The following is a 24905-nucleotide window of genomic DNA, read 5'->3' on the forward strand; positions in this document are numbered from 1 at the left end:
ATTATTATTAAAGAAGAACACCAAATCACAAAGGTAAGCAGTAAGACGAGAACAAAGGCCATATAAAACAACCAGAAAACAATCATTAAAATGACAGGAGTAAGCCCTCACCTATTAATAACAACCTTTAATATATATAAACAGTTTAAATTTCCCTAATTAAAAGACACAGACCAGCTGAGTTGATTAAAAAAACAAAACCCAACTATATGCTGCTGACAAGAAATTCATTTCACCTCTAAAGGCACACATATAGACTAAAAGTGAAGATATTCCATGCAAATGGGAACCAAAAACAGGTTTGGAATTTGCATGGTATATCTTCACTTTTAGTCTATGTGTGTCTTTACAGATGAAGTAGTAACTATACTTCTATCAGACAAAATAGACTTTAAGTCAAAAAAACACAAAAAGAGATAAAGGAGGTCATTATATAATGAAAAGGGATCAATTCACCAAGTAGATCTAATTATAAATATATACTCACTCAATACTGGAGCATTCAGATATATAAAGAAAATATTATTAAAGTTAAGGAGAGACATAGACCCCAACACAATAATAGAAAGGAACTTTAATTCCCCACTTTCAGCATTGGACAGATCATCTAAATAGTAAATCAACAAAGAAACACTGAACCTAAACTGCACTATAGACCAAATGGACCTAATAGACATTTACCAAATGTTCCTTTCAATAGCTACAAAATATGCATTCTTCTGATCAGTGCATGGAACATACTCCAGGTTAGACCACATGTTAGGCACAAAACAAGTCTCAGTAAATGTAACAAAATCAAATCAGACACAATGAAGTAAAACTAGAAACCAATAGCAAGAAGAACTTTAGAAACAGTACAAATACAGGGACATTAAATACTAAGCTCATGAAGAACCACTGGATCAATGAAAAAATTAAGATGGAAATAAAAAATTTCTTGAAACAAATAAAAATGAAAACATAGTATACCAAAACCTATGGAATACAGCAAAAGCAATGCTAAAAGGGAAGTTTACAGTAAGAAACCTGTAAAAAACAGATTTCAAATAAACAACATAAAAACATATCTTAAGGAAATAGAAAAGCAAGAGCAAATCAAATCCAAAATTAGTAGAAGAAATAATAAAGACCAGAGTTGAACTAAATCAAAGAGACCAAAATCTAGGTGCAGTGGTTCATGCCTGTAATCCCAGCACTTTGGGAAGCCAAGGTAGCTGGATCACTTGAGGCCAGGAGTTAGAGACCAGCCTGGCCAACATGGCAAAACCCTGTTTCTACTAAAAATAGAAAAAATTAGTTGGGGGTGGTGGTGTGTGCCTGTAATCTCAGCTACTTAGGAGGTTGAGGCATGAGAAGCACTTGAACCTGGGAGGTGGAGGTTGAAGTGAGCCTAGGTTACATCACTGTACCCAACAGAGTGAGATTCTGCATCAAAAAAAAAAGAGACAAAAAAAGTTTTTAAAATTTAGTTTTTTAAGAAGCTGAATAAAATTGACAAACCACTAACCAGACTAAGAAAAAATCATTAGAGACTATTATGATTGACAACTACACAATAAATTCAAAAACCTAGAAAAAATAGACACATTCCTAGACACATATAACCTACCAATATTGAACCAGGGAAGAAATAGAAAATCTGCACAGACAAATAATGAGTAATGAGATTGAATCAAGTAATAAAAAGTCTCCCCAAAAAGAAAAGCCCAACACTGGTTAACTTTACTGCTGAATTCTATGAAAATTTTAAAGTACTAACACCAATTCTTCTCAAACTATTCCAAAAACTTGAAGCAAAAGGAATTTTTCCTAACTCATTCTACAAGGCAAGCATTACCTTGATACCAAAACCAGATAAGGATACAACAAAAGGAGAAAACTACAGGTCAATATTCCTAATGAACAGAGACACAAAAATCCTCACCAAAATACTAAAACCAAATCCAATAATACATCAAAAAGATAATATACCAAAATCAAGGGGGATTTATTCTAGAAATGCAAGGATGGTTCAACATTCATAAATCAATATATGTGATACACCACATCAACCAAAGAAAGAGAAACCATACAATCATCTTAATAGATGTGGAAAAGGCATTTGATAAAATTCAACATGCCCTCATGAAAAAACTCTCAACAACCTTGGTACAGAAGGAACATACCACAAAACAATAAAGACCATATATGACAAATCCGCAGCTTTCATCACACTAAATGGGGATAAATTAAAACAGTTTTCTCTAAGATCTGGAACAAGACAAGGTTGCCACTTTCACTACTTTTATTCAACATTGTACCAGAAGTCTTAGCCACAGCAATTACACAAGATCAAGAAAGGACATCCTAACTGGAAAGGTAGAAGTCAAATTGTTCTTGTTTGCAAATGACATGATCTTGTATTTAGAAAGAAAAAAAAGGACTCCACCCAAAAATTATTAGAATAAATGAATTCAGCAAAGTTGCAAGATACATAATCAACATACAAAACTCAGGAGCATTTCAATATACCAACAGCAAACATTCAGAAAAAGAAAGCAATCCAATTTATAACAGCTAAGAAACTAATTACCTAAGAAGAAATTTAATCAAAAAGTGAAAGATACCCACAATGAAAAATATGAGACACTGAAAAAAACAAATTGAAGAAAATCCATTAAAAAATGCAAAGCAGGCTGGGCGCGGTGGCTCAAGTCTGTAATCCCAGCACTTTGGGAGGCCGAGACGGGCGGATCACAAGGCCAGGAGATCAAGACCATCCTGGCTAACACGGTGAAACCCCGTCTCTACTAAAAAATACCAAAAAACACTAGCCGGGCGAGGTGGCAGGCACCTGTAGTCCCAGCTACTCGGGAGGCTGAAGCAGGAGAATGGCATAAACCCGGGAGGCGGAGCTTGCAGTGAGCTGAGATCCAGCCACTGCACTCCAGCCTGGGCAACAGAGTGAGACTCCATCTCAAAAAAAAAAAAAAAAAAAAAAAAATGCAAAGCAATCAGGGATTGAAAACATTATTATTGTTAAAATGGCCATACTGCCCAAAGCAATCTATACATTCAATACACTCCCTATCAAAATACCAATAACACTCTTCACAGACACAGAAAAAAAATTCTAAAATTTATATGGAACCACAAAAGACCCCAAATAGCTGTAATCCTTAACAACAACAACAAGACCAAAAATGGAAGAGTCACACTACCAAACTTCAAAATACAGTACAAAGCTATAGTAACCAACACAGCATAATGCTGACATAAAAACAGACACTTAGACCTATGGAAAAGAATAGAGAAAGCATAAATAAATCCATGCATTTATATTTAACTCATTTTTGACAAAGGTGCCAAGAACATACATTGAGGAAAGGACAGCCTCTTCAATAAATGGTGCTGGGGAAACTGAGTATCCATATGCAGAAAAATAAAACTAGACCCCTATCTCTCACCATCTACAAAAATAAAATGAAAATGGATTAAAGACTTAAATCTAAGACCTGAAACTATGAAAGTACTAGAAGAAAACATTGTTAAAATGCTTCAGGAGATTGGTCTGGGCAAAGGTTTTTTGGGGTAAGACCTCAAAAGCATAAGCAACAAAAGAAAAAAACAAGATTATACCAAGCTAAAAATGTTTGCATAGCAAAAGAAACAATCAACAGAATGAAAAGACAACCCACAGAATGGGAGAAAATATTTGCCAACTATGCATAGACAAGGGATAAGGGATTAATAACCAGAATATACAAGGAACTCAACTCAACAAATAATAATAATAATAATGATTTGATTAAAAATGGGCAAATGATCTGAATAGATATTTCTCCAAAGAAGACGTACAAATGGCCAACAGATATGTGAAAACCTGCTCAACATCTCTAATCATCAGGGAAATGCAAAGCAAAAACACAATGAGATATTTTCTTACCCCAGTTAAAATGGCTATTATCGAAAAGACAAAAAATAACAGACGCGGGCAAGGATGTAGAGAAAGAGAATTCACACACATTGTTGGTGGTAATGTAAATTAATACAGCCAATAGAGAAAACAGTATGGAAGTTCCTTTAAAAACTAAACATAGAATTATTAGGTTGTTGCAAAAGTAATTACAGAACGCTATATGATCCAGAAATCCTATTGCTGGATATATATTCAAAATAAAGAAAATAAGTATATCAAACAGTTATCTGCACAAAGAAATAATAAATATTTGAGGGGAAAGATATGCCAATTACCCTCATTTTCAATATATGTATACATATATTGAAATATTACATGTATCCCATAAATATATAAAATTTTTATGTACCAATAGTGTGAAAAGCTAAGGCACAAACTGGGAGAAAATATTTGCAAAAGATACCTGAAATGGGCTTGTAAAGGAAATGTATAAAGAACTCTTCCAATGAAATGACCAGCAGCAAACTACCCAATAAAAAATGGGCCAAATATTTAAATAGGCACTTCATCAAAGAAGATACATGAATGCCAAACAAGCACAAAAAATGATACCCAATATTAGCCATTAGGGAAATCAACTTAAAGCCATAATAAGATACAACACATCTACTAGAATGGCTACAGTGTCAAAACAAAATAAAATAAAAACAAAGTGTGGGCAAGGTAGAGAAACTAGAAACTTCTTTGTATGTTGTTTGTAGGAATATAAAATGTACAGCACCTTGGAAAACAATTTAGCACATCTTAAAAAGTTGAATATATACCTACTATACAACTCTTCATTCTATACCCAGCTATCTGCCCAGGAGAAATGAAAATGTATGTTCACAAGAAGACATGCATGCAAATGTTCACAGCAGCATCATTCATACTAGTCAAAACCCAAACACAATAAACGCCATGAATAAACCTCAGAAATAAATATATTATTGCAGTTATATGAAGTTTTAGAAAAGGTAAAGGTATATAGAGAGAAAGAAGACTAGTGATTGCCTGGGGCAACCAGTGGGCAAGAGGATTAATTGAAATGGGCAAGTGGAAACTTTTGTAAATGACAAAAGTATTCTAAAACTAGATTTTGGTGAAAGTTGTGCAACTACAGAAATTCACTAAAACTCACTAAATTTTACATTTTACATAGATTAATTTAGTGGTATGTGAATTAACTCTCAATAAAGCCTTTTTTTTAAAAAAGGGAAAAAAATCCTGTGAGGCTTTGAAAATAAAATGTTCCCCCCCAAAAAACTTAGAGAGAACAAAGACAGATTACTAACAAAATAATGACAAATAAAGTCACATAGAGTTCTCGTCAACAATACATGCCAAAACATAATGGTTATCTCTCACCTTATACAAAAATCAACTCAAGATGGATCAAAGACTTAAATCTAAGATCTGAAACCATAAAAATTCTAGAAGATTACATCAGAAAAACTTCTGGATATTAGCTGAGGCAAAGAGTTCATGACCAAGAATCCAAAAGTACATGCAACAAAAACAAAGATAAATATATGGGACATAATTAAACTAAAAAGCTTCTGCACAATAAAAGAAATAATCAGCAGAGTAAACAGACAACCCACAGAGTGGGAGAATAAATTCACAAACTATGCATCTGACAGAGGACTAACATCCAGAATCTATAAGGAACTCAAAATATCAGGAAGAAAAAAACAAATTCCATCAAAAGTGGGCAAAAGACATGAATAGACAATTTTCAAAACAAGATATACAAATGGCCAACAAACATGAAAAAATGCTCAACATCCCTAATTATCGGGGAAATGCAAATCAAAACCACAATGCAATACCACCTTACTCCTGCAAGAATGGCCATCATTTAAAAATCAAAAAATAATAGATGTTGGCATGGATGTGTTGAAAAGGGAACACTTTTACACTGCTAGTAGGAATGTAAACTACTGCAACCACTATAGAAAACAGTATGGAGATTCCTTAAAGAACTAAAGATAGAACTATCATTTGATGAAGCAATCCCACCACTGGGTATCTACCCAGAGGAAAAGAAGTCATTATACGAAAAAGACACTCACACACACACGTTTATAGCAGCAAAATTCACAATTGTAAAAATATGGAAAAAGCCTAAATGCTCATCAATGAGTGGATAAAGAAAATGTTATACATACATACATACACACATACACACACACGCGCACACACGCACCATGGACTACTACTCAGTCATAAAAAGGAATAAAATAACAGCATTCACAGCAACGTGGATGGAGTTGGTGACCATTATTCTTAGTGAAGTAACTCAGGAATAGAAACTCAAACACTGAATGTTCTCATTCATATATGGGAGCTAAGCTATGAGGATGCAAAGGCATAGGAATGATATAATGGACTCTGGAGACTCAAGGGGGAAGGGGTGCAGGGGAGTGAGGGATAAAAGACTACACATGGGGTACAGGGTACACTGTTTAGATGATGGGTGCACCAAAATCTCAGAAAACACCACTAACGAATTTATCCATGTAACCAACCACCACCTGTTTCCCCAAAACCTATTGAAATGATAATTTTTAAAAAGATAATCATTAATATTTTTCAATCTATCATTTCCCAGATGTGCAGGGGGAAAACCGCTACTATTCTTTAATTCTACAGTCAACTTAACCATTAATTCAAGAAAAAGGGATGAAATTGAGACCTTCATAGACATGAAAATCTAGAGTTTACTACTCATTATTCTCATTAAAAGAACTACTGGCCAGACACAGTGGCTCACACCTACAATCCCAGCACTCTGAGAGGTTGAGGTAGGGGATCACTTGAGCCCAGGAGTTTGAGACCAGCCTGGGCAGCATGGTGCAACCCCATCTCTACAAAAAATAATAATAATACAAAAAATTAGCCAGGCATGGTGGCATGTGCCTGTAGTCAGCAGGCTGAGGTGGGAGAAACATCTGAGCCCAGGGTCTGGAGTGAGCCATGATCATGCCACTGCACTCCAGCCTGGGCAAGAGGGTGAGATTCTGTCTCAAAAAAGAAAGAGAAAGAGAGAGAGAGAAGAAAGAGAGGTGGGGAAGAAAAAGAAGAAGGGAAGGGAAGGAAAAGGAAAGAGGGAGGAGAAAGAAAAGAAAAGAGGGAAGGAAGGAAGGGAGGGAGGGAGGGAGGAAGGAAGGGAGGGAGGGAGGAAGGAAGGGAGGAAGGGAGGGAGGAAGGGAGGGAGGGAGGAAGGTGGAAAGAAAGAGTAAACTACTAAGAGACAACTTCAGCAAGAAAGAAAATGAACCCAGAAATGAGAAGTGGAATGCAAAAGCAACTTTCTAAAAAATTAGAAATCATGTTAGTAAATCTAAGTAAGTGTTAACTTAAAAAAAAAAAAGAGAATATGGATACTTAAGGACTTGGTGGAATTAAAATATTAAACAATAATCACATAGAAAATATAAAGGAAAGCTCAGAGCTAAATTAAATCATTTTAAGGTTTTTGTGTGTTATTCAGAAGAAAGACAGAAAAAAATGAATTTTCAACTTTAAGAAATATAAATTAAATATGTAGTTTTAAATGTTAAGGTAACCATTAAAAGAAGAGAAATATATTTCATAGCTTTTAAACCAATAAAAATGAAGGAAGAATAGAGAAAATTCAATAGAAAGCAGAAAAAGAGAAAAAAATAAGCAAAAGCAACATATGATAAATATAATACATAAAATATATTGGTAGAAGTCCACATATATAAGAAATATCAATAAATACAAATGGGATTAAACAAGCAATTAAAGTGCAGAAATCTAAGATTGAATTTCAGTAAGTTCATCTATATCCTGTTTATAAAAGGCACAACTAAAAAATGACAAAAAATGGTTAAAATAGACTTCTGTTTCTTACAACACAGCAACAAATAAAACCTCCCAATACAACTGTATAAATACTGGATAATATATCACAAAGCTTCTTTTTAATGTATAGCTGAGCTTACAAGAAAGGAACAGAATACTCAGGAGGGAAAAAAAATTAAGTAGCCAGGCAGGGCCATCCTAAGGCTATGGGTGCCCTTATGGGGGCAGGGCCTTGGATTTTCATGCCCATCTGGGGAAGAAGATGATGCCATAGGCCTGAGTGAAATGGGGAATTCCAACTGAAATCCCATATACAGCTGAAACAAGATCTGCCCTATCCTCAAATAAGGGAGGACTAAAAATAACAGGCACAGGAAGTTGTGTCAAGAAAGCTTATCTTTCTTGGCCAGGGCTCTAAATAGGAAAAAAAAAAAAAAAAAAAAAAAAATTATTCTAAAACTTCGTAACCAGAGTTCTACCCTCCATTGATTTGGGTGTTGATGATACTGCTTGTGTGATCTGAGAGTGCTTCAGTCAGGAAAGCAATATAAGTGGAGAAAGCTGGTAACATCCTAGTGGCACCTGGCAAAAGCAAACTTAAAGTCACTCTAGAAGAGGCACATATGCTCAACCCAGCTGCATGGGACTCCGGCACACTCTTCTTTAGCCTTGTAAGCACTCAGTACCCACGTCCTCCCTTCAAGATGACCATCTAGCCAGTAAAGTCCCACATGGAACAGTAGAACAGGGTCCTGCGGGTGAGTTACTTATCACAATGGGTCATGAAACCCCATTTGTCCCACAAATTGTGTACACCCTGAGAATCACAATGAAACTAAAGAGAATTCTAAGCAACTAGCACAAAGCTGTGTGGAAATAAGGCAAAAAGGAACTGGTGACTTGAGTCTTCCTTGTTCTTTGTGAACTGTCCTCAAACAGTGAGACCCAGATAAGACCAGGCCTTGCACACACTGCTGACCATTTCACCCCAATTCCTTCTTTATACAAGGAGAATCACAATGCCAGAAAAGTCACCCCCATCACCTGAGCAGACAAGACTGGGGAAAAAAAAACCTGCTAGAATCCTCCACTGGCTACCATGGCTAAAATGAGAACTCCCAGAAATTCAGCCAACATCAAGTATTAACATTGCTACCTTTACAACTCATGATATTTAAAAGTGGAACACACTTAATAGGGCTAAACTCAATCTCTTTCATTCATTATTTATACTCTGACCTCATTCCAGCAAGCCTTTGAGGCACCCTTAGAGACGCATAGAATTCTAATATTCTTAGGTTAAACAGTTGCCAGCGGCTCCAATGTGGATAACACATACTGGTTAGCTTATGGAACTTACATAATGACGTTAACAAGAGTACTTCTAAAGTTTTCTCGTTCTTTATGTGGAGATTTGCCCTTTGATTTGGAAGTAGATGGTCCAGCATAACTGTCATCAACTTGGTGGGGTAATTTGCCCTTTTTTCCAAAACGTTCCATGTATTCAGCTTAAATTAAAAAAAAAAAAGCATGATTATTCATCTAAAAGGTAAGCTAAAGCATTTTACATGCTTAAAATAAGATGCTAAATAATCTTTAAAGAAAAAATTACATTCTCAAGTAATCCTAAGTATAATTTTTTTTTTTACTATCAGGAAGTTAAACTACTCCTCTTTGTATCATCATAACTAGAAACGTCTATTTCAAGAATATTCCACTGATTTATATCCTGATTAATATAGTAAAAAATTTTCTATTATATTTACATATAATTCTCTAAAAGTGAAGACTAAAATTACGATAAAAACATGATACAAAACTATTTGAGAAACTTTAAAGAACCATGACAAAAAAAGTTAACATTAACTGTAATCAATCTGATAAACACTATATTTAATGAGTCAAATTAATAAAAACATTAAAATGACTAATTTGGAAGTAATGGTCATAATTTATTAAAATCCACAAAAAAATTTAAAATATATATAATTTATTAAAATCTCTCTTAGAAAAATCTCAGTCTTTTATGTGGAGGCAAATTCTGACCAAATAAACAAAAGTTTTAGTATCAACATCCCAATTCCTAAAATATCAGCTCTTAGAGCATTTACAACAGCCTAAAATAACTAAGAACTAAAATCAATTATTTTCTGAGGGAAGATGTTTGGGAAAATTTTTTTCTACTTGACATTAATGTCATTTAGGTTTTGTAATCCTATTACACTATTAACTAAATATTGTCTGGTCTCTCTCTCTAGAAATTATCCTTAAATCTAATTTAGAATATTGAAGTTCTTACCATAGGACTGCTCATTTTTAACACTAAATGGTTCTGAACTCTCATCATCCTGCTTTATACTCAAATGGAACGATGGAGCTGCCTGCTGCCAGTGGGGCTTTGTACTCACCTAAAATATAAAAGTTAAATAGCATTAACAAACAATATCAGAAAAAACCTTTTTCCATGAAATGCGCGAGTGTTTATAAACACAGACATTTTCTCAAACAGATCAGAACATCTGGATAGAAAACACTCAATAGCAGATCTTATTCAAGCCTGTGAATGGTCATGGTGTGCACCATGTGGGGGACATTAGCAAAAGTCCTGCTGCTGGTTGGATGTGAATGTCTGTTACCTAAAACCAGGGTCTTCATTCTAGAGCATCTGCTCCTCATCCCCAGATATTGTCAAGTGTCTTTAAACCTTCTATTTTAATGAGAGGTGCTCTCTGCTGGTCTCCTCTGCATTCCAGCTCCAAAAGGTCTTCCTGTTCTCATGGCTGTAAACCACCCTAGATTGCTCTGGCAACTCACAAATGTATTCCATTGTTTAAAGCAGGGGTGACAAATTACTATACATACACAATTTTAGCAGATGTCATAAAAAGGGAGAAGGCTAATGATGATAGGTTCTTGGCACTCAGGCTCCATGCTGGGAAACGACAGTGTGTGGTGGGGACTGTGGCAGAGGAGAGAGCACCTTCATCTTCTAAAAACGCAATGACTAATTCGCTCAAGCCAATTATTGCAATACCAGAACACAAACCTACTGTTGTTGAAGCCTATGGTTCTTCAATAAACCCAGAGAGTCGGATTTTAAAGTACAATCTATCTATTTTTAACACAATTTAATCTGTCTCTCCCTTTCAAATCCAAACCAACTTGAAAGTCCATGTCTGTACTGGCTTCTCCTTCTGCCTAGTTTTACTCTCCCTAATCTCTTATTTCCACTTCCCAAATAAACTACCTGCACACAAGTACCTCTTTAGGTACCTCTTACACAGAAAAATAGGATAAGAAAACATGTAAGACAGTGCTCTTCCATTTTTCCACCCGCCCTTCCCATTTCTCAACTCTCGTATTGCTCCATAAAAGTTTTAAAACTCATAAAAGTGCTACGAGGAGTTGTACAGAAAGGGTGAGAATCAGGTCACCAGCTCCCAGAGGCTGGGAACCACTAGTGCCAGGTCATCCTTGATTTCAACTACAGGGGTCACCTCTAGAAGCCTGAAGTCTGTAATGAAAATCACTCTAGGTCATAATTACTGCTGGAGAAATTCTATCCAGGTGCAAACCTTAATACTGTATTCAAATAAAGTAGTTTTTTAAAAAATTCATAGCTTATTTTCTAAATATCTGTTGAAAATATGATCTCCCTTAAAACACATAAGACCCAAAGAATGCTGAGGAAAAATTGCAAGACACGGCCAAATATGAATGCAAAACCAGGTTAAATCAGTCAATAAAAGATTTTACATGATTATATACTTCACCGACAAGCAAGAACTGTCATTCCTCTCAGCCACAGATATTCAATAAGTAAATTTAAATTAAGTTTATATTTCTCCATCTGTAAACTAACAATCCACAACAAACTAAAAAATGTCTATTGTTTCAGTTTTTTAATCTTTTACACTAGAAAATTTAAGAGGGATTTTGCAGAGCTAGAAAAACATGCTATGGCTCAATTCTGCAGACATTTTACAATAATTTAGCATTATCAACAAAAGTATATTTTCAATTACAATTTGTATTTTTAAATGTTCAATATAATTAATCTAACAATGTTAGTCCAAGTTTCCTAAGTGAAACTGTCCTTCATTTCAAATTATCAGGAATCTTCTCTGCACGAAGCAACACAAATTCAGTATTACAGTTTGTTCTCAGCTTTTAAAATATCTTTCAAAGCAAATAATGCTTTGGATGAACCTTGAAGACATTATGTTAAGTGAAATAAGCCAGAATAAAAGGACCAATATTGCATGATTGCACTTATATGAAATACCTAGAGTAGTCAAATACATAGAGACAAGAAGTAGAATGGTGGTTTGCCAGGAGCTGGGGGAGGGGAAAATGGGAAGTTATTGTTTAATGGACAGGGTTTGTTTAGTTAGATGAAAAGAGTTCTGGAGATGAGGGGTAGTAATGATTATGCAACAATGTGAATGTACTAAATGCCACTGAATACTTAAAAATGGTTAAAATGGTCAATTTTATGTTATGTATATTTTATCAATTTTTAAAAAATAGTAATATTTGCATTGACCCTCCCCTTAACTTTCAGGAGTCACAAGAGTGTAACTTGGTGGCATTAAACTCCACATAATTACTAGACAATAAATTTTATTACATTAAAATCTAACTTGTACAGGGCTTTATCAACTGAAAACACCTATTAACTGCCTCTTCCACAAGACAATGACACTTTATAGTCAAAATAATGAAAAAAGATTCCAAGATCTAAGAAATACTTTGTAGCATGGCATTTTTCTGCTGAAGGAGCCATCTCCTTGAAGATAATCAGATCAACTCAGCTCATTTTCAAACTCAAACTGAGGCTCAAGAGATAAGTGACTCCCCAAAGGGCACAGAGCCATTAGAGGCAAAGCTTTACCCCAAGCTGTTTTTTATTTACTCCAATGCTGATACTCCTTCTGCTAACCCATCTTGGCAAGTCGTTCATTCAGAATACTGAAATATTCTACACATAAAGGTAATTATAGCTTATGGTTACTTTACTAAGATAGTTATTTGTCCTAATAGGCACACCTCATAGAATTTCTCCATCAGAAGAGAATCAAGTGGAGCAGGAATTCACTTACTTATTTTCAAGTTAGAAATCTAATAGACATTTTTTGAAGCACAAAAATTCAATGAGAATATATTTGGATAAGTTACCCTAGACAGCTGTGGTAAAGCTCTTGCTGGTGCCTTGAACTTTTCTTTGCTGGCTGATTTCTCCTGTGTGAAAAATATGAGGGGAAAAAAGTGTTTACTCTGTTAGTGCTAAAATTGATTCACTAAACCAAATTTTATTATTTAAAAAGTACATATTATCCAACATATTCAAAGATATACTTTACTGCTTTTAAAATTCTCAGGTTTGTCTCAGAATTATTTTCTTTAGAGCAAGAAAATAAAGGAAAATTATATTCAGCAATATTTATCAGAAAGCTTTAAAAAGTATGCAAAACCTTTTATGTATCACATCTTCTGAGAAGTTATCTGATCCTGGTTAGTGTCAAGGACTTATACAACTTTACCTCTCCTCTCTATCACTAAAATATTTCTGTCCTTATTGACAGAACAAAATGGTCCACTTCCTAAGGTGAATATGTGTTCAGGTTAATGCACCCTCCAATAGCCATAAATCACACTTGTGCTTTTCAGCATTAACTTTCAGAGAAAAGTGTTGCTATCTCTTTTGCAGCAGAGAAAAATTCTATGGTAGGAGTTTCATCTAGGTGAGAGGAAACATTTGTTGAGTTGAAAATGTCAATTTTGGGCAAGGTGTGGTGGCTCACGCCTATAATCCCAGCACTTTGGGAGGCCGAGGTGAGTGGATCACTTGAGGTCAGGAGTTCGAGACCAGCCTGGCCAATATGGTGAAACCCTGTCTCTACTAAAAATACAAAAATGAGCCAGGCGTGATGGTGCACACCTGTAGTCCTAGCTACTTGAGAGGTTGAGGCAAGAGAATCACTTGAACCTGGGAGGCAGAGGTTGGAATGAGCCAAGATCACACCACCACACCCTAGCCTGGGCAACAGAGTGAGATCCTATCTCAAAAAAAAAAAAAGAAAAGAAAAGAAAAAGAAAACAAAACGACAATTTTGATCCACAAAGCAGATAATATGAGTTGTGCTTTTGGCCAGTTGTCAATTTATTGCCTCTCAGCTCCAGCTCCAAATCTACCCTTTTCGCCCTCTTTTGGGAAATCTGACAGAACCCTAAAATGTTTCTCCTTTGATAACCAGCATAATATCATGAAGGGTACTAAAGGGTTACAGTAAGAGGAAGAAGCTTTCTTCCTGGTTCCAGTGCTTTTTCTCATGGCTCCCATGGTGTGGCTGCCAGCAGTCAGCATCCTCATCCATAGGCACCTTCCCTGCCTGTGGTGCGAGGCTGACCCAGAGGCAGACACCCGCCAGCAAGTTTCACTGGCATCCTGGTGGGTGATGTGAAAGTTGTCAGGTTCAAAATGGAGTCACTGTGTCAAACCTGACAAAATGGAGCCAAAAAGATCACAAAGAGAGGGTTCTCTTATACAATTTGCCTAAACAGAAGCTATCACAAGGACAGCTAGTAGCAGAAGGACAGCTAGCTGCATATACAAGAACAATCGCCCGATACACTATCTCATAAGCCCAATCCAAAACTGCAAGGGCCTAACTATCACTCCAAGATCACAAGTTCTACCTAGGAACTACTGACACTCACCAATCAAAACTCGCCAGCTCTTGTAAGTGTGCTTCCATCTAGGAGAGGATGTGGAGCAGGGTATTCTAAGAACGTTTCAAAAAGAAAAAGGGTGGAAGCTAAGCCTTAAAGCACACCTGGATCTCCACAGAGAAGAACAGCAAAAAGCTTACTGAAGTCAGAGGGTGCATCAAGAATTGGAGTCTAAATGTCAATGGCAGGCTTTGAGGCTGCGTTGGAGTGGATGGGGAAGGTAATCCATTCCCTAATTCAACAACGGTTTACCAGCTCCTACCATGTGCTGGGCTCTACTTAAGATACTTAGTCTATAGTCGTGGAAAGGACTAAGTCCCTCCGCTTATGGAGTACACATTCTAGAGGAGGTACAGACAGTTATTTCCGAACAGATCCATAATGTAACCTCAGAAAGTAGTATGTACAATGAAGAATAATAAAACAGTGTGAAAGGATAGAGAGGGAAGGAGTGGAAAAGTGCTAGGTTAGACGGAGTTGTGAGAGCTTCTCTGCAAAGGTTAGGTTTGAGTAGGAACCTGAATAAAAGGTAAGGGAAGAACAAACTAGAGCTAGACAAGTGGGTGCTGTTATATTATGGAGGACATGGGTTTCAGGGCTTGACTGGCCAGGCTGGCAATAGAGAGCCATTGCAGTCTCCTTTTAGGGTGACCTTTAGTCTCAGTTTGCTGAAGACAGGCCCAGTTTACACCTTTAGTCTCAGTTTGCCCAAGCATAAATAGTAGAACTTTCACTCTCAATGGCATCTCAGTTTAAATGATAAATTATATTGCTATCCTGTTTATGATGCAGAGACATACAAAAGGCTATTTCATAAATGGTTCTGATGATAGGAACAGGATACATGAGAAGCAGGGGACTAGAGTCAGCAGTGAGGCTAGTTTAGTAGCTTTTTAAGAATGACACAGGCAACAGGAGACATGGGCCTGGATTTACAGAAAATGTTGGTAACAAAAGGTCGCCTCTACCTCTCTAAGGCATTGCTCTGATCATACTGCTCTCCTGTTCAGAAACATTTTCAAGCCCCCTATTGAAGTAGGCACAACTCTTCTTGGTTTCCAAAGCCCTCCTCAATATACTCCAAACTATTTTCCAGCCTCTCTTAGCTACTTTGTAGCCATGTGATTTGTGTGGCCAGTGAAATGTGAGCACAACAGGAAACACAGTTAAGAGCTAGAGGGACAGGCAGTTAAGAGCTGGTGTGCCTCCTCCATCACTATCTCACACCCATGGAGCCCATGTGTTCCCACTGGCATAGCTATAAGATGGAGCACTACCTGACCCCCGTCAGACTTCATGTGAGCAAAGCCTAATCTTTGCTGGGTTAAGTCTCTGAGATTTCCACTTCCATTTGTTTTGTCAGCTAGTATTAATTACCCTATCAGAGCCACCAATAGGTTCCAAAATATCTCCCCATTAAAATCTAGCCCTTTAAGATCAAAATCGAAAAAGTTTACATTTCATTTCTTAACTCCAACTGTTAAGTATACTCTCCTTTGAAGATGCATAGCATTCTTTATTGTTTAAATTATTTTTGGTCAGACATGATGGCTCATGCCTGTAATCCTAGCTCTTTGGGAGGCAGAAGGGAGCGGATTGCTTGAGCTCAGGAGTTGAAGACAAGCCTGGGCAACATGGTGAAACCCCATCTCTACCAAAAAAGAGACACAAAAATAACCGGGATATGGTGGTGCACGCCTGTGGTCCCGGTTACTCAGGAGGCTGAGGAGGGAGGATCGCTTGAGTACAGGAAGTGGAGGTTGCAGTGAGCCAAGAATGCACTATTGCACTCCAGCCTTGGCAACAGAGAGAGACCCTATCTTTAAATAAACTATATATATTCTGAATTATGAATTATGTGTACACCTACCTCTACTGTTCTCCTAACCCCTCACCCCACCCCACCTCCACCTACTAAATCAGTCTTATAGAGATGAGTGACTGTGGTTTGGCTGTGTCCCAACCCAAATCTCATCTTGAGTTATAGTTCCCATAATCCCTATGTGTCATGGGATGGACCTGGTGGGAGATAATTGAATCATGGGGGCAGTTTCCCCCATGCTAGTCTTGTGATAGTAAGTTCTCACAAGATCTGATGGTTTTATAACGGGCTTCCCCTTCTTGGCTCTCATTCTTCTCCCTCTTGTCTCCTGCCACCATGTGAAGAAAGTTGCTTCCCCTTCCACCATGTTTGTAAGTTTCCTGAGATCTCCCCAGCCATATGGAACTGTGAATCAACTAAAGCTCTTTTCTTCATAAATTACCCAGTCTCGGGTATTTCTTCATAGCAGCATGAGAAGGAACTAATACAATGGAAAAACTGACTTTAAAGTCATTTTAGCTTTATCTTAGAAAATTATAAAATGGTGAGGCTGTGCACAATGGCTTACAGCTGTAATCCCAGTACTTTTGGAAAACCAAGGCAGGAGGATCACTTGAGCCCAGGAGCTCAAAACCAGCCTGGGCAACATGGTGAAACCCTGTCTCTACTAAAAATACAAAAATTAGCTGGGCGTGGTGACCCATGCCTGTGGTCCCAGCTACTGGTAAGGCTCATGTAAGCCCAGGAGGTGGAGGCTACAGTGAGCCATGATCACACCACTGCACTCTAGCCTGGACAACACGGCAAGACCCTGTCTCAAAAAAAATTACAAAATGGTTAACCATGCCCTAAGAAAAGAATAACTAAAGATAAAAGAAAGGAAAGGAAAAGAAAGCAAAGAGTGCAATGAGCTTCAGATAGTACTTTCTGAAATACAAGCACCTGATTAGGGGAATGTTTCACACATATACAATGCTGTAATCCAAATGGTTCTGGTTTCTACAATTGCCATTGGGCTACACAAAGGGAAGGGAAATATGAGCACAACATTTTCAAGCTAACAGGTGCAATAGGTGTTCTCAGAGTTGAAGCCCTCCCTTTGGGGAGAATGAGGGTGTGGCAAAGGCCTGAGAAGAATGCAGTTATAGATGACAGAGAGGAACCACTCTGGGATGTCTAGTCCAAGTGCCCTGGAATTTTCACATCAGGGACAGAGGTAATCTGAATGACATCTATTGTACTGGAGTCACTACAAATATCCAAAACACCCTATGTAACCCAAGCCTCCTATACAACCACCCCATCACTGCCACCACCCTGACTTTTTAAGATCTCTGCATCGTCCATTCTGTTGCTGAGCTATTTCTCCAAGTCTCATCACCACTCTAGGTGAAGAAAGGTAGTGAGGACTTTAATGTTTCCTTCTTACATTGCAGTGCAGAATATGTATCTCATAGAACATCTTACAAATAGTGCTTCTCTAGCTAACCAAGACAAGGAGCCACACATGTGTCAGAAAATCATCTGGCAAATGATGCCTCACATCCTGCTGGCCTCACTTTGGATTCCAGATATGGCTGCAGTAAAGTTCTGTACTAACTTCTCATACAAGAAAATATCTTTTGCAGCCGGGCACAGTGGCTCATGCCTGTAATCCCAGCACTTTGGGAGGCCGAGGAGGGCGGATTACCTGAGGTCTGGAGTTCGAGACCAGCCTGGCCAACATGGTGAAACCCCGTCTCTACTAAAAATACAAAAATTAGCCAGGCATGGTGGCATACGCCTATAACCCCAGCTACTCGGGAGGCTGAGGTAGGAGAATTGCTTGAGCCCGGGAGGTGGAGGTTGCAGTGAGCCGAGATCATGCCACTGCACTCCAGCCTGGCCAAGAGAGTGAGACTCTGTCTAAAAAAAAAAAGAAAAAAGAAAAGAAAGAAAAAAGTCTTTTCCGTTCTGCAGTGGGAATCCTCTAATGCTATAGTATGGGACTCTAGAAAGAGCCCACTCTGCTCACACACATGAGCAACCAGAGAGGATGGGACTCAACATCCCCAGGAACAATCTTTCACCAATACAGGATGAAAGATGACAGATAAATGCTATTCCTTGACCCTCCTCAGGTGATCAATTCCAGGAAGCATTCTATAAGCTCAAAGGACATGGCAGGACATACCAGTTGCCTACTGATAGCCCATGGTTGTATGGCTTTTCCTTCTTCCTAGTTTTACTCTCCTCAATCTCTTATTATTGCTTCTCAAATACACTACGTGCCCACAAGCCCTTGTTTCAGATACCTCGTGCACAGGAAAATAGGCTAGGAAAACATGTAAGTCAGTGCCTCTTTCATTTCCATCTGCCCTTTCATTGTCCAACTCTAATCTTGTTCCATAAAAGATTGAAGACTCATGGGAGGGATATGAATGAGGTGTGCAGAAAGGGTGAGAATCAGGTCACCAGATCACAGGGGCTGAGAGCCACCAGTGCCGGTTTCAACTACAGCGTTCACCTCTAGAAGCCTGACGGTCTATAATGAAAATCACTCTACGTCTTAATTACTGCTGGAGAACTTATACCCAGGAACAAACTTTAATATTCAAATAAAAATTTTTTAATGAACGAATGTTTTTAAATATCTCTTAAAAAATCTTGGCCAGGCGCGGTGGCTCAAGCCTGTAATCCCAGCACTTTGGGAGGCCGAGACGGGCGGATCACGAGGTCAGGAGATCAACACCATCCTGGTTAACATGGTGAAACCCTATCTCTACTAAAAAAAAAAAAATACAAAAAAACTAGCTGGGCGAGGTGGCGGGCGCCTGTAGTCCCAGCTACTCGGGAGGCTGAGGCAGGAGAATGGCGTAAACCCGGGAGGCGGAGCTTGCAGTGAGCCGAGATCCGGCCACTGCACTCCAGCCTGAGCGACAGAACAAGACTCCGTCTCAAAAAAAAAAAATCTAATTTCTTTAAAAGACATAAAACAAGGATACGGAAGGAAAATTACAAGAGCCAGTCAAATATGAGCACAATATAAGGTTTTAAATCAGCCAACAAAAGCATTTTAGACAATTACATGCCTTGCTGGCTAGAAGAGATTATTCAACTCAGCCACTGAATATTTACTCAGCAAGTACATTTAAATTTAACACACCAAAAAAACTAATACCATTTTTTTTCAATTTTAAAATTTGTCAAATTTTTTAAAAGAGAAAATATCTATTATTTCAGATTTACTTATAAACTAGAAACAAGATAAATACTTATTTGCAGAACTAAGAAAAAGCTTTGATTCTATTTTGTAGAAACTTTTGGTAATCTTGGTATTATCAGTACAAATAGGTACACAATTAAAACATGTACTTTGAAATGTCCAAGATCATACACTTATAATTTTCATCCACGTTTTTTAATTTCAAAATATTAGGAATCATCTCTGCATAAAGCAGTCCAGATTCCATTACACAGTTTATGCTGCGCTCTTAAAATATGTTTCAAAACAAATAATATTTGAATTGAAACTCCACTTAAACTCAACTGTAGAAGTTATAATAGTTATAATAGTTTAACTCAACAGCATTAAGATCAACATACCTAGACAGCAAATTTTATTCTGTAAAATCTAACCTGTACCCAACCATTCTGTACATACTTGAAAATTACAACCTATAGTTATTTTATTAATATTATTCTTTCTAAGCTATGTACCTCATAGAATTTCTCCATCAGAAAAGAATCAAATGGAATTTAACATTGTATAAAATTTAAAATCAGAAATTCAGTAACTTACTTTCAAGTTTGAAAAGTAGTAAACAAACATTATTATAAAAGAATAGAGTATGATGGTATATTGGTAAATTACCATAGACAGCTGTGGTAGAAATCTTACTGGTATCTTGGATTTTTCTTTGCTGGACGATTTATCCTGTATGAAAAACATGAAAAAACAAAACTGTTTACTCCGTTAATGCTAAAATTGATTCACTCAACCAAATTTTACAGTGTTTATTATGAGCACACATCATCCAAAATATTCTAAAACATATTGTACAAATGGCATGATCTTGTATACAGAAAATGTTAAATGATTCATCAAAAAATATTAAAACTAGTCAATGAGTTCTTGTATCTAGCTAGGTTGCAGGACACAAGATCAATGCACAAAAGTCAAATGAATGTAGGATGTGCCAGGAGGGCAATGCATCCCAATTCCACAGGGAGAGGGCATGGAAGTTCTGCACCCAGGACCCTCCCAGGCCTCTCCATATGTGTCTCTTCATGTGGTTTTTCCTGATGTATATCCCTTATAATAAAACAGTAATCATAAGTATTTTAAAAATCAATTGTATTTAATACAAAATTGAAATTAAGAGACGATTCCATTTACAATTGCAGGAAATGGAATAAAAGACTTAAGAATACATTTAACAAAAGAAGTGTAAGACCTGTACAATGAAACCATAAAACGTTATTGAAAATAATTAAAGTTCTTAATAAATAAAAGGACAACCCATGTTCATGGATTGGGAGACTAATATTGTTAAGATGCAATACACCCTGAAAATATTCTACAGATTGAACAAAATCCCTATCAAAATCCCAGCTTCCTTTTTTGTAGAAATTAACACATTGATCATAAAATTAACATGGAAATGTATCAAGAATAATCAATCAATCTTGAAAAAGAGGAACAAATTTGGCAGACTCACACTTTCAGATTTTACAACTTACTACAAAACTACAGTAATAAAGACTGCATTGTTCTAGAATAAGGATAAACAGAAATCAAGGAAATAGGAGTTCAGAAATAAACCCAAACATTTATGGGCAATTGATTTTTCATGAGGGTTCCAAGACAATTTAATGGGGAATTGGGCATATCTTCTGGGAGTCTGTCTGAATCTAATTTATTCAAAACTTACTTGGCCCCACCTCCCTTCTCTATAACTAAAACTTCATTTTTTTTCCTAGAATGGTCTACTTCCTAAGGTGAATATGTATTCTGGTTTTTCTCCCCCGGCAAGTTGCTGTAAGTAACATTTGAACCTCTTAACAGTAACCTTAAGAGAAAAGTGCTAACCTCCTTTGCAGTAGAGAATAATTCCATGGTAGAAGTTTCTTCTAGGTGAGAGGAAGCATTTGTAGAAAATGACAATCTGATCTATCAAGCAGATAACATGAGTTGTGCTTCTGGCTAGTTGTCAATTTATTGCCTCTCAGCTCCAAATCTGCCTTTTTTGCCCTCCTTTGGGATATGTAACAGGACATTATAACATTTCTCCTTTGATAACCAGCATATTGTTATGGGTGCCAAGAAGCACTGTAAGAGGAAGAGGTTTCTTTCTGATTCCACTGTTTTTTCTCATAGCTCCCATGGTGTGGCTGCCAGCAGTCAGCATCCTTGTCAATCTATGGTGTGAGGCTGACTCAGAGGCAGACACCCTCCAGCAAGTTTCACCAGCATCCCGGTGGGCAGCTTTCTACAAGTTTCACTTACATCACAGAGGGAAGACTTCCTTTCAAACTTTCAGGATCCCAGCAGGTGGTTTTCACCTCCTAGCCCAGACCTGCATCTCCTCAGCAAATATTTTTTGCATCCACTGGGCCACAGTCACACTTTCTCCCTTGAGGTCTTAAATCTAAAGGCTTTGGGAAAGGGATGGCTCTTCTCTTTGAGCAGAGAGTCTCTGCTCCCTTAACATTCTGGTTAATATTAAAACTATGTTTCTGGCAGGGTACAGTGGCTCATGCCTGTAATCCCAGCTCTTTGGGAGGCCAAGGTGGGCAGATCATGAGGTCAGGAGATCGAGATCATCCTGGCTAACACGGTGAAACCCCGTCTGTACTAAAAATACCCAAAAAAAAAAAAAAAAAAAATTAGCCGGGCCTGGTGGCGGGCACCTGTAGTCCCAGCTACTCAGGAGGCTGAGGCAGGAGAATGGTGTGAACCTGGGAGGGGGAGCTTGCAGTGAGCCGAGATTGTGCCACTGCACTCCAGCCTGGGCGAAAGAGAGAGACTGCATCTCAAAACAAACAAACAAACAACAACGAAAACTATGTTTCCATTAAATAAAGAGAGATGGCTTGGAGCAGAGTATTCAAAAAAATACTTCACTCACGGTCTGTCCGTTATCCCCTAAACTCTCTTTTCCAAAATAATGAGGTTTATTTTCAATGTACATGTCCTCCATTCATAGATAATCTCTCTTTTCTCAGTCTAAAGATTTTCTGCTTATCTCTGGTGTTGTTTCCCCTATAAAAGCCGGGGTGGTATTTACTGTTATTTCTATTACTTGGCTTTTACTACATTTTTCACTACAACATCTTCCAAGTTTGTTCCTTGAGCACTCCCCTTAGACCTAGATGGAGTGGCTGCTCCTTAGATCTGCTATTCCTCTCTTCTTTAGAGCTGTGCTGTCCTATGCACTAGATCCCTATAGCTACTGATCACTTGAAATGTGGCCCTTCTGAAGTGAGCTGTGTTGAAATGTAGATTATGAAGACTTACCACAAAAAAACAAAACATGCAAATTATTCCATTATATTAGTTTGCTAGGGCTCCCATAACAAAGTACACAGACTGGGTGACTTAACAGAAATATGTTTTCTCAAAGTTTGAGATCCAGGTGTCAACAGGGTTGGTGCTTTCTGAGGTCTCACTCTTTGTCAAGATGGCCATCTTTTCCCTATGTCTTCATATCATCTTCCCTCTGTCATGTCAAATTTCTTTTTTTATAAGGATACCAGTCATTTTGGATTAGAGCCTACCATCACCAGCTCAGTTTAACTTAATCATCTCTCTAAGGGCTCTATGTACAAATACAGTCATATTCTGACATACAGCAGGTAAAAATTTCAACGTATGAATTGGGGGGACACCATTTAACCCATAATACTCATTATTAATTATTTACATTGGTTATAGTACACTTTATATTTATTTCATTGAGTGCCAAGTGTTGTTCTAGGACATCTATATCTCATTTAATTTTCTTAAAAACTCTATAAAATAAGTAGTGTTGTACCACTTTTGTGCCTATTGTATAGATGAGGACTTCATTTATAATGTAGTACCACTTTTGTGCCTATTGTATAGATGAGGACTTCATTTATAATGTTGTACCACTTTTGTGCCTATTGTATAGATGAGGACTTCATTTATAATGTAGTCTCTGCTCTCACAAAATAAACATTCTGGTTAATATTAAAACTATGTTTCCATTCAATAAAGAGAGATAGCTTGGAGCAGAGTATTCAAAAAATACTCCACTCACAGTCTGTCCATTATCTCCCAAACTCTCTTTTCCAAAGTAATGAGGTTTATTTTCAATGTACATGTCCTCCATTCATAGATAATCTCTCTTTTTTCTCTCTCAGTCTAAAGATTTTCTGCTTATCTCTGCTGTTGTTTCCCCTATAAAGGCGGAGGTGGTATTTACTTTTATTTCTATTACTTGGCCTTTAATACATCTTTTCACTCAACTACTAAAGGACATTGTTTTTGCAGCAGCAATTTGAAATTCTCTCTCTCTCTAATGTGCCTTTTGTTCTCTATTATTTTCACTTGTATGCAAACATGTTAAAATCCCATCTGAAAAAGTATCAGCCTTAATCCTATATTCCCTCTAGCAATTGCCCGATTTTTCTGCTCCCAAATTCTCCAGAATGTTCTCCAGTGAAGTATTTAATCCTTGCACACCACTCTCATCAAGAGGTCTGATTACCTCCACAATGCCAAGTCCTGTGGTAAATTCTCAGGCCTCACTTTACTCAATCTTTTAACAGTATTTTGACACAGTTGATCACTGTCTCCTTCTTGTATACTGTCTTCACTCAATTTCCAGAATGATTATATTTTTTATGCTCTTCCTAACTTCCTGATGAACACTTTTAAATTTTTCGTTACCAATTCCTTCTCATTTTTTTAAGTTCATTTTTTAATTTACAAATAAAAATTGTATACATTTATGGTGTACAATGTGGTGTTTTGATATACATATAAATCATAGAATGGCTAAATCAAGCTAATTAACATGTGCATTACCTCACATACTTACTTTTTGTGGTATGAGCACTTAAAATCTACTCTAATAGCAATTTTCAAGGATATATTTTTATGAAGTCTAGTCATCATGATGTATAATAGACCTCTTGATCTTATTTCTCCTGTTCCTTCTCATGTTCTGATCTTCGTGTGACAGACGTCCCTCAGTCCTCAGGTATGTTTCCTTTCTAATTGATCCGATCCAGTCCAAATATTTTAAATATTATCCATATACTGGAATCTCCCAAATTTATCTCCCCAGGATTAACCTTTATCCTGAGGTCCCCATTCCTATATTTGATTTTTGCTATCTCCACTCAGAGGTCAAATAGACACCTCTAACTTAACGTGTCCAAAATATCACTTGATCAATAAATTCCCACAAACCCTACCAGAACTTCCCCATATTTTATTAAACTCAGTAAATGGCATCACTATTAACACCATTATTTAAGCTAAAATCCCTGGTACCATCCTTCATTCCTCCCTTTTTCTCATATCATACATTTAATTCATTAGCAAACCCTCTGAGCTTTACCTACAAT

The 24905-nt window shown here is 37.2% G+C and overlaps 1 protein-coding gene across 1 annotated transcript in view; it reads right to left on the reverse strand.

Moving 5' to 3' along the window:
• The window catches only part of DNAH7 (dynein axonemal heavy chain 7), a 340765-nt gene that overhangs the window by 308661 nt on the left and 7199 nt on the right, over nt 1-24905 (reverse strand). Inside the window, exons 2-5 of the mRNA XM_015131765.3 lie at nt 20179-20241; nt 12950-13012; nt 10071-10179; nt 9132-9279 (exon numbers count right to left, since the gene is read on the reverse strand). Coding sequence (XP_014987251.2) covers nt 9132-9279; nt 10071-10179; nt 12950-13012; nt 20179-20241 — 383 coding nt within the window. The remainder of the gene's footprint in view (nt 1-9131; nt 9280-10070; nt 10180-12949; nt 13013-20178; nt 20242-24905) is intronic.

This window comes from Macaca mulatta, chromosome 12 (genome assembly GCF_049350105.2).
Source record: "Macaca mulatta isolate MMU2019108-1 chromosome 12, T2T-MMU8v2.0, whole genome shotgun sequence".
NCBI lineage: Eukaryota > Metazoa > Chordata > Mammalia > Primates > Cercopithecidae > Macaca > Macaca mulatta.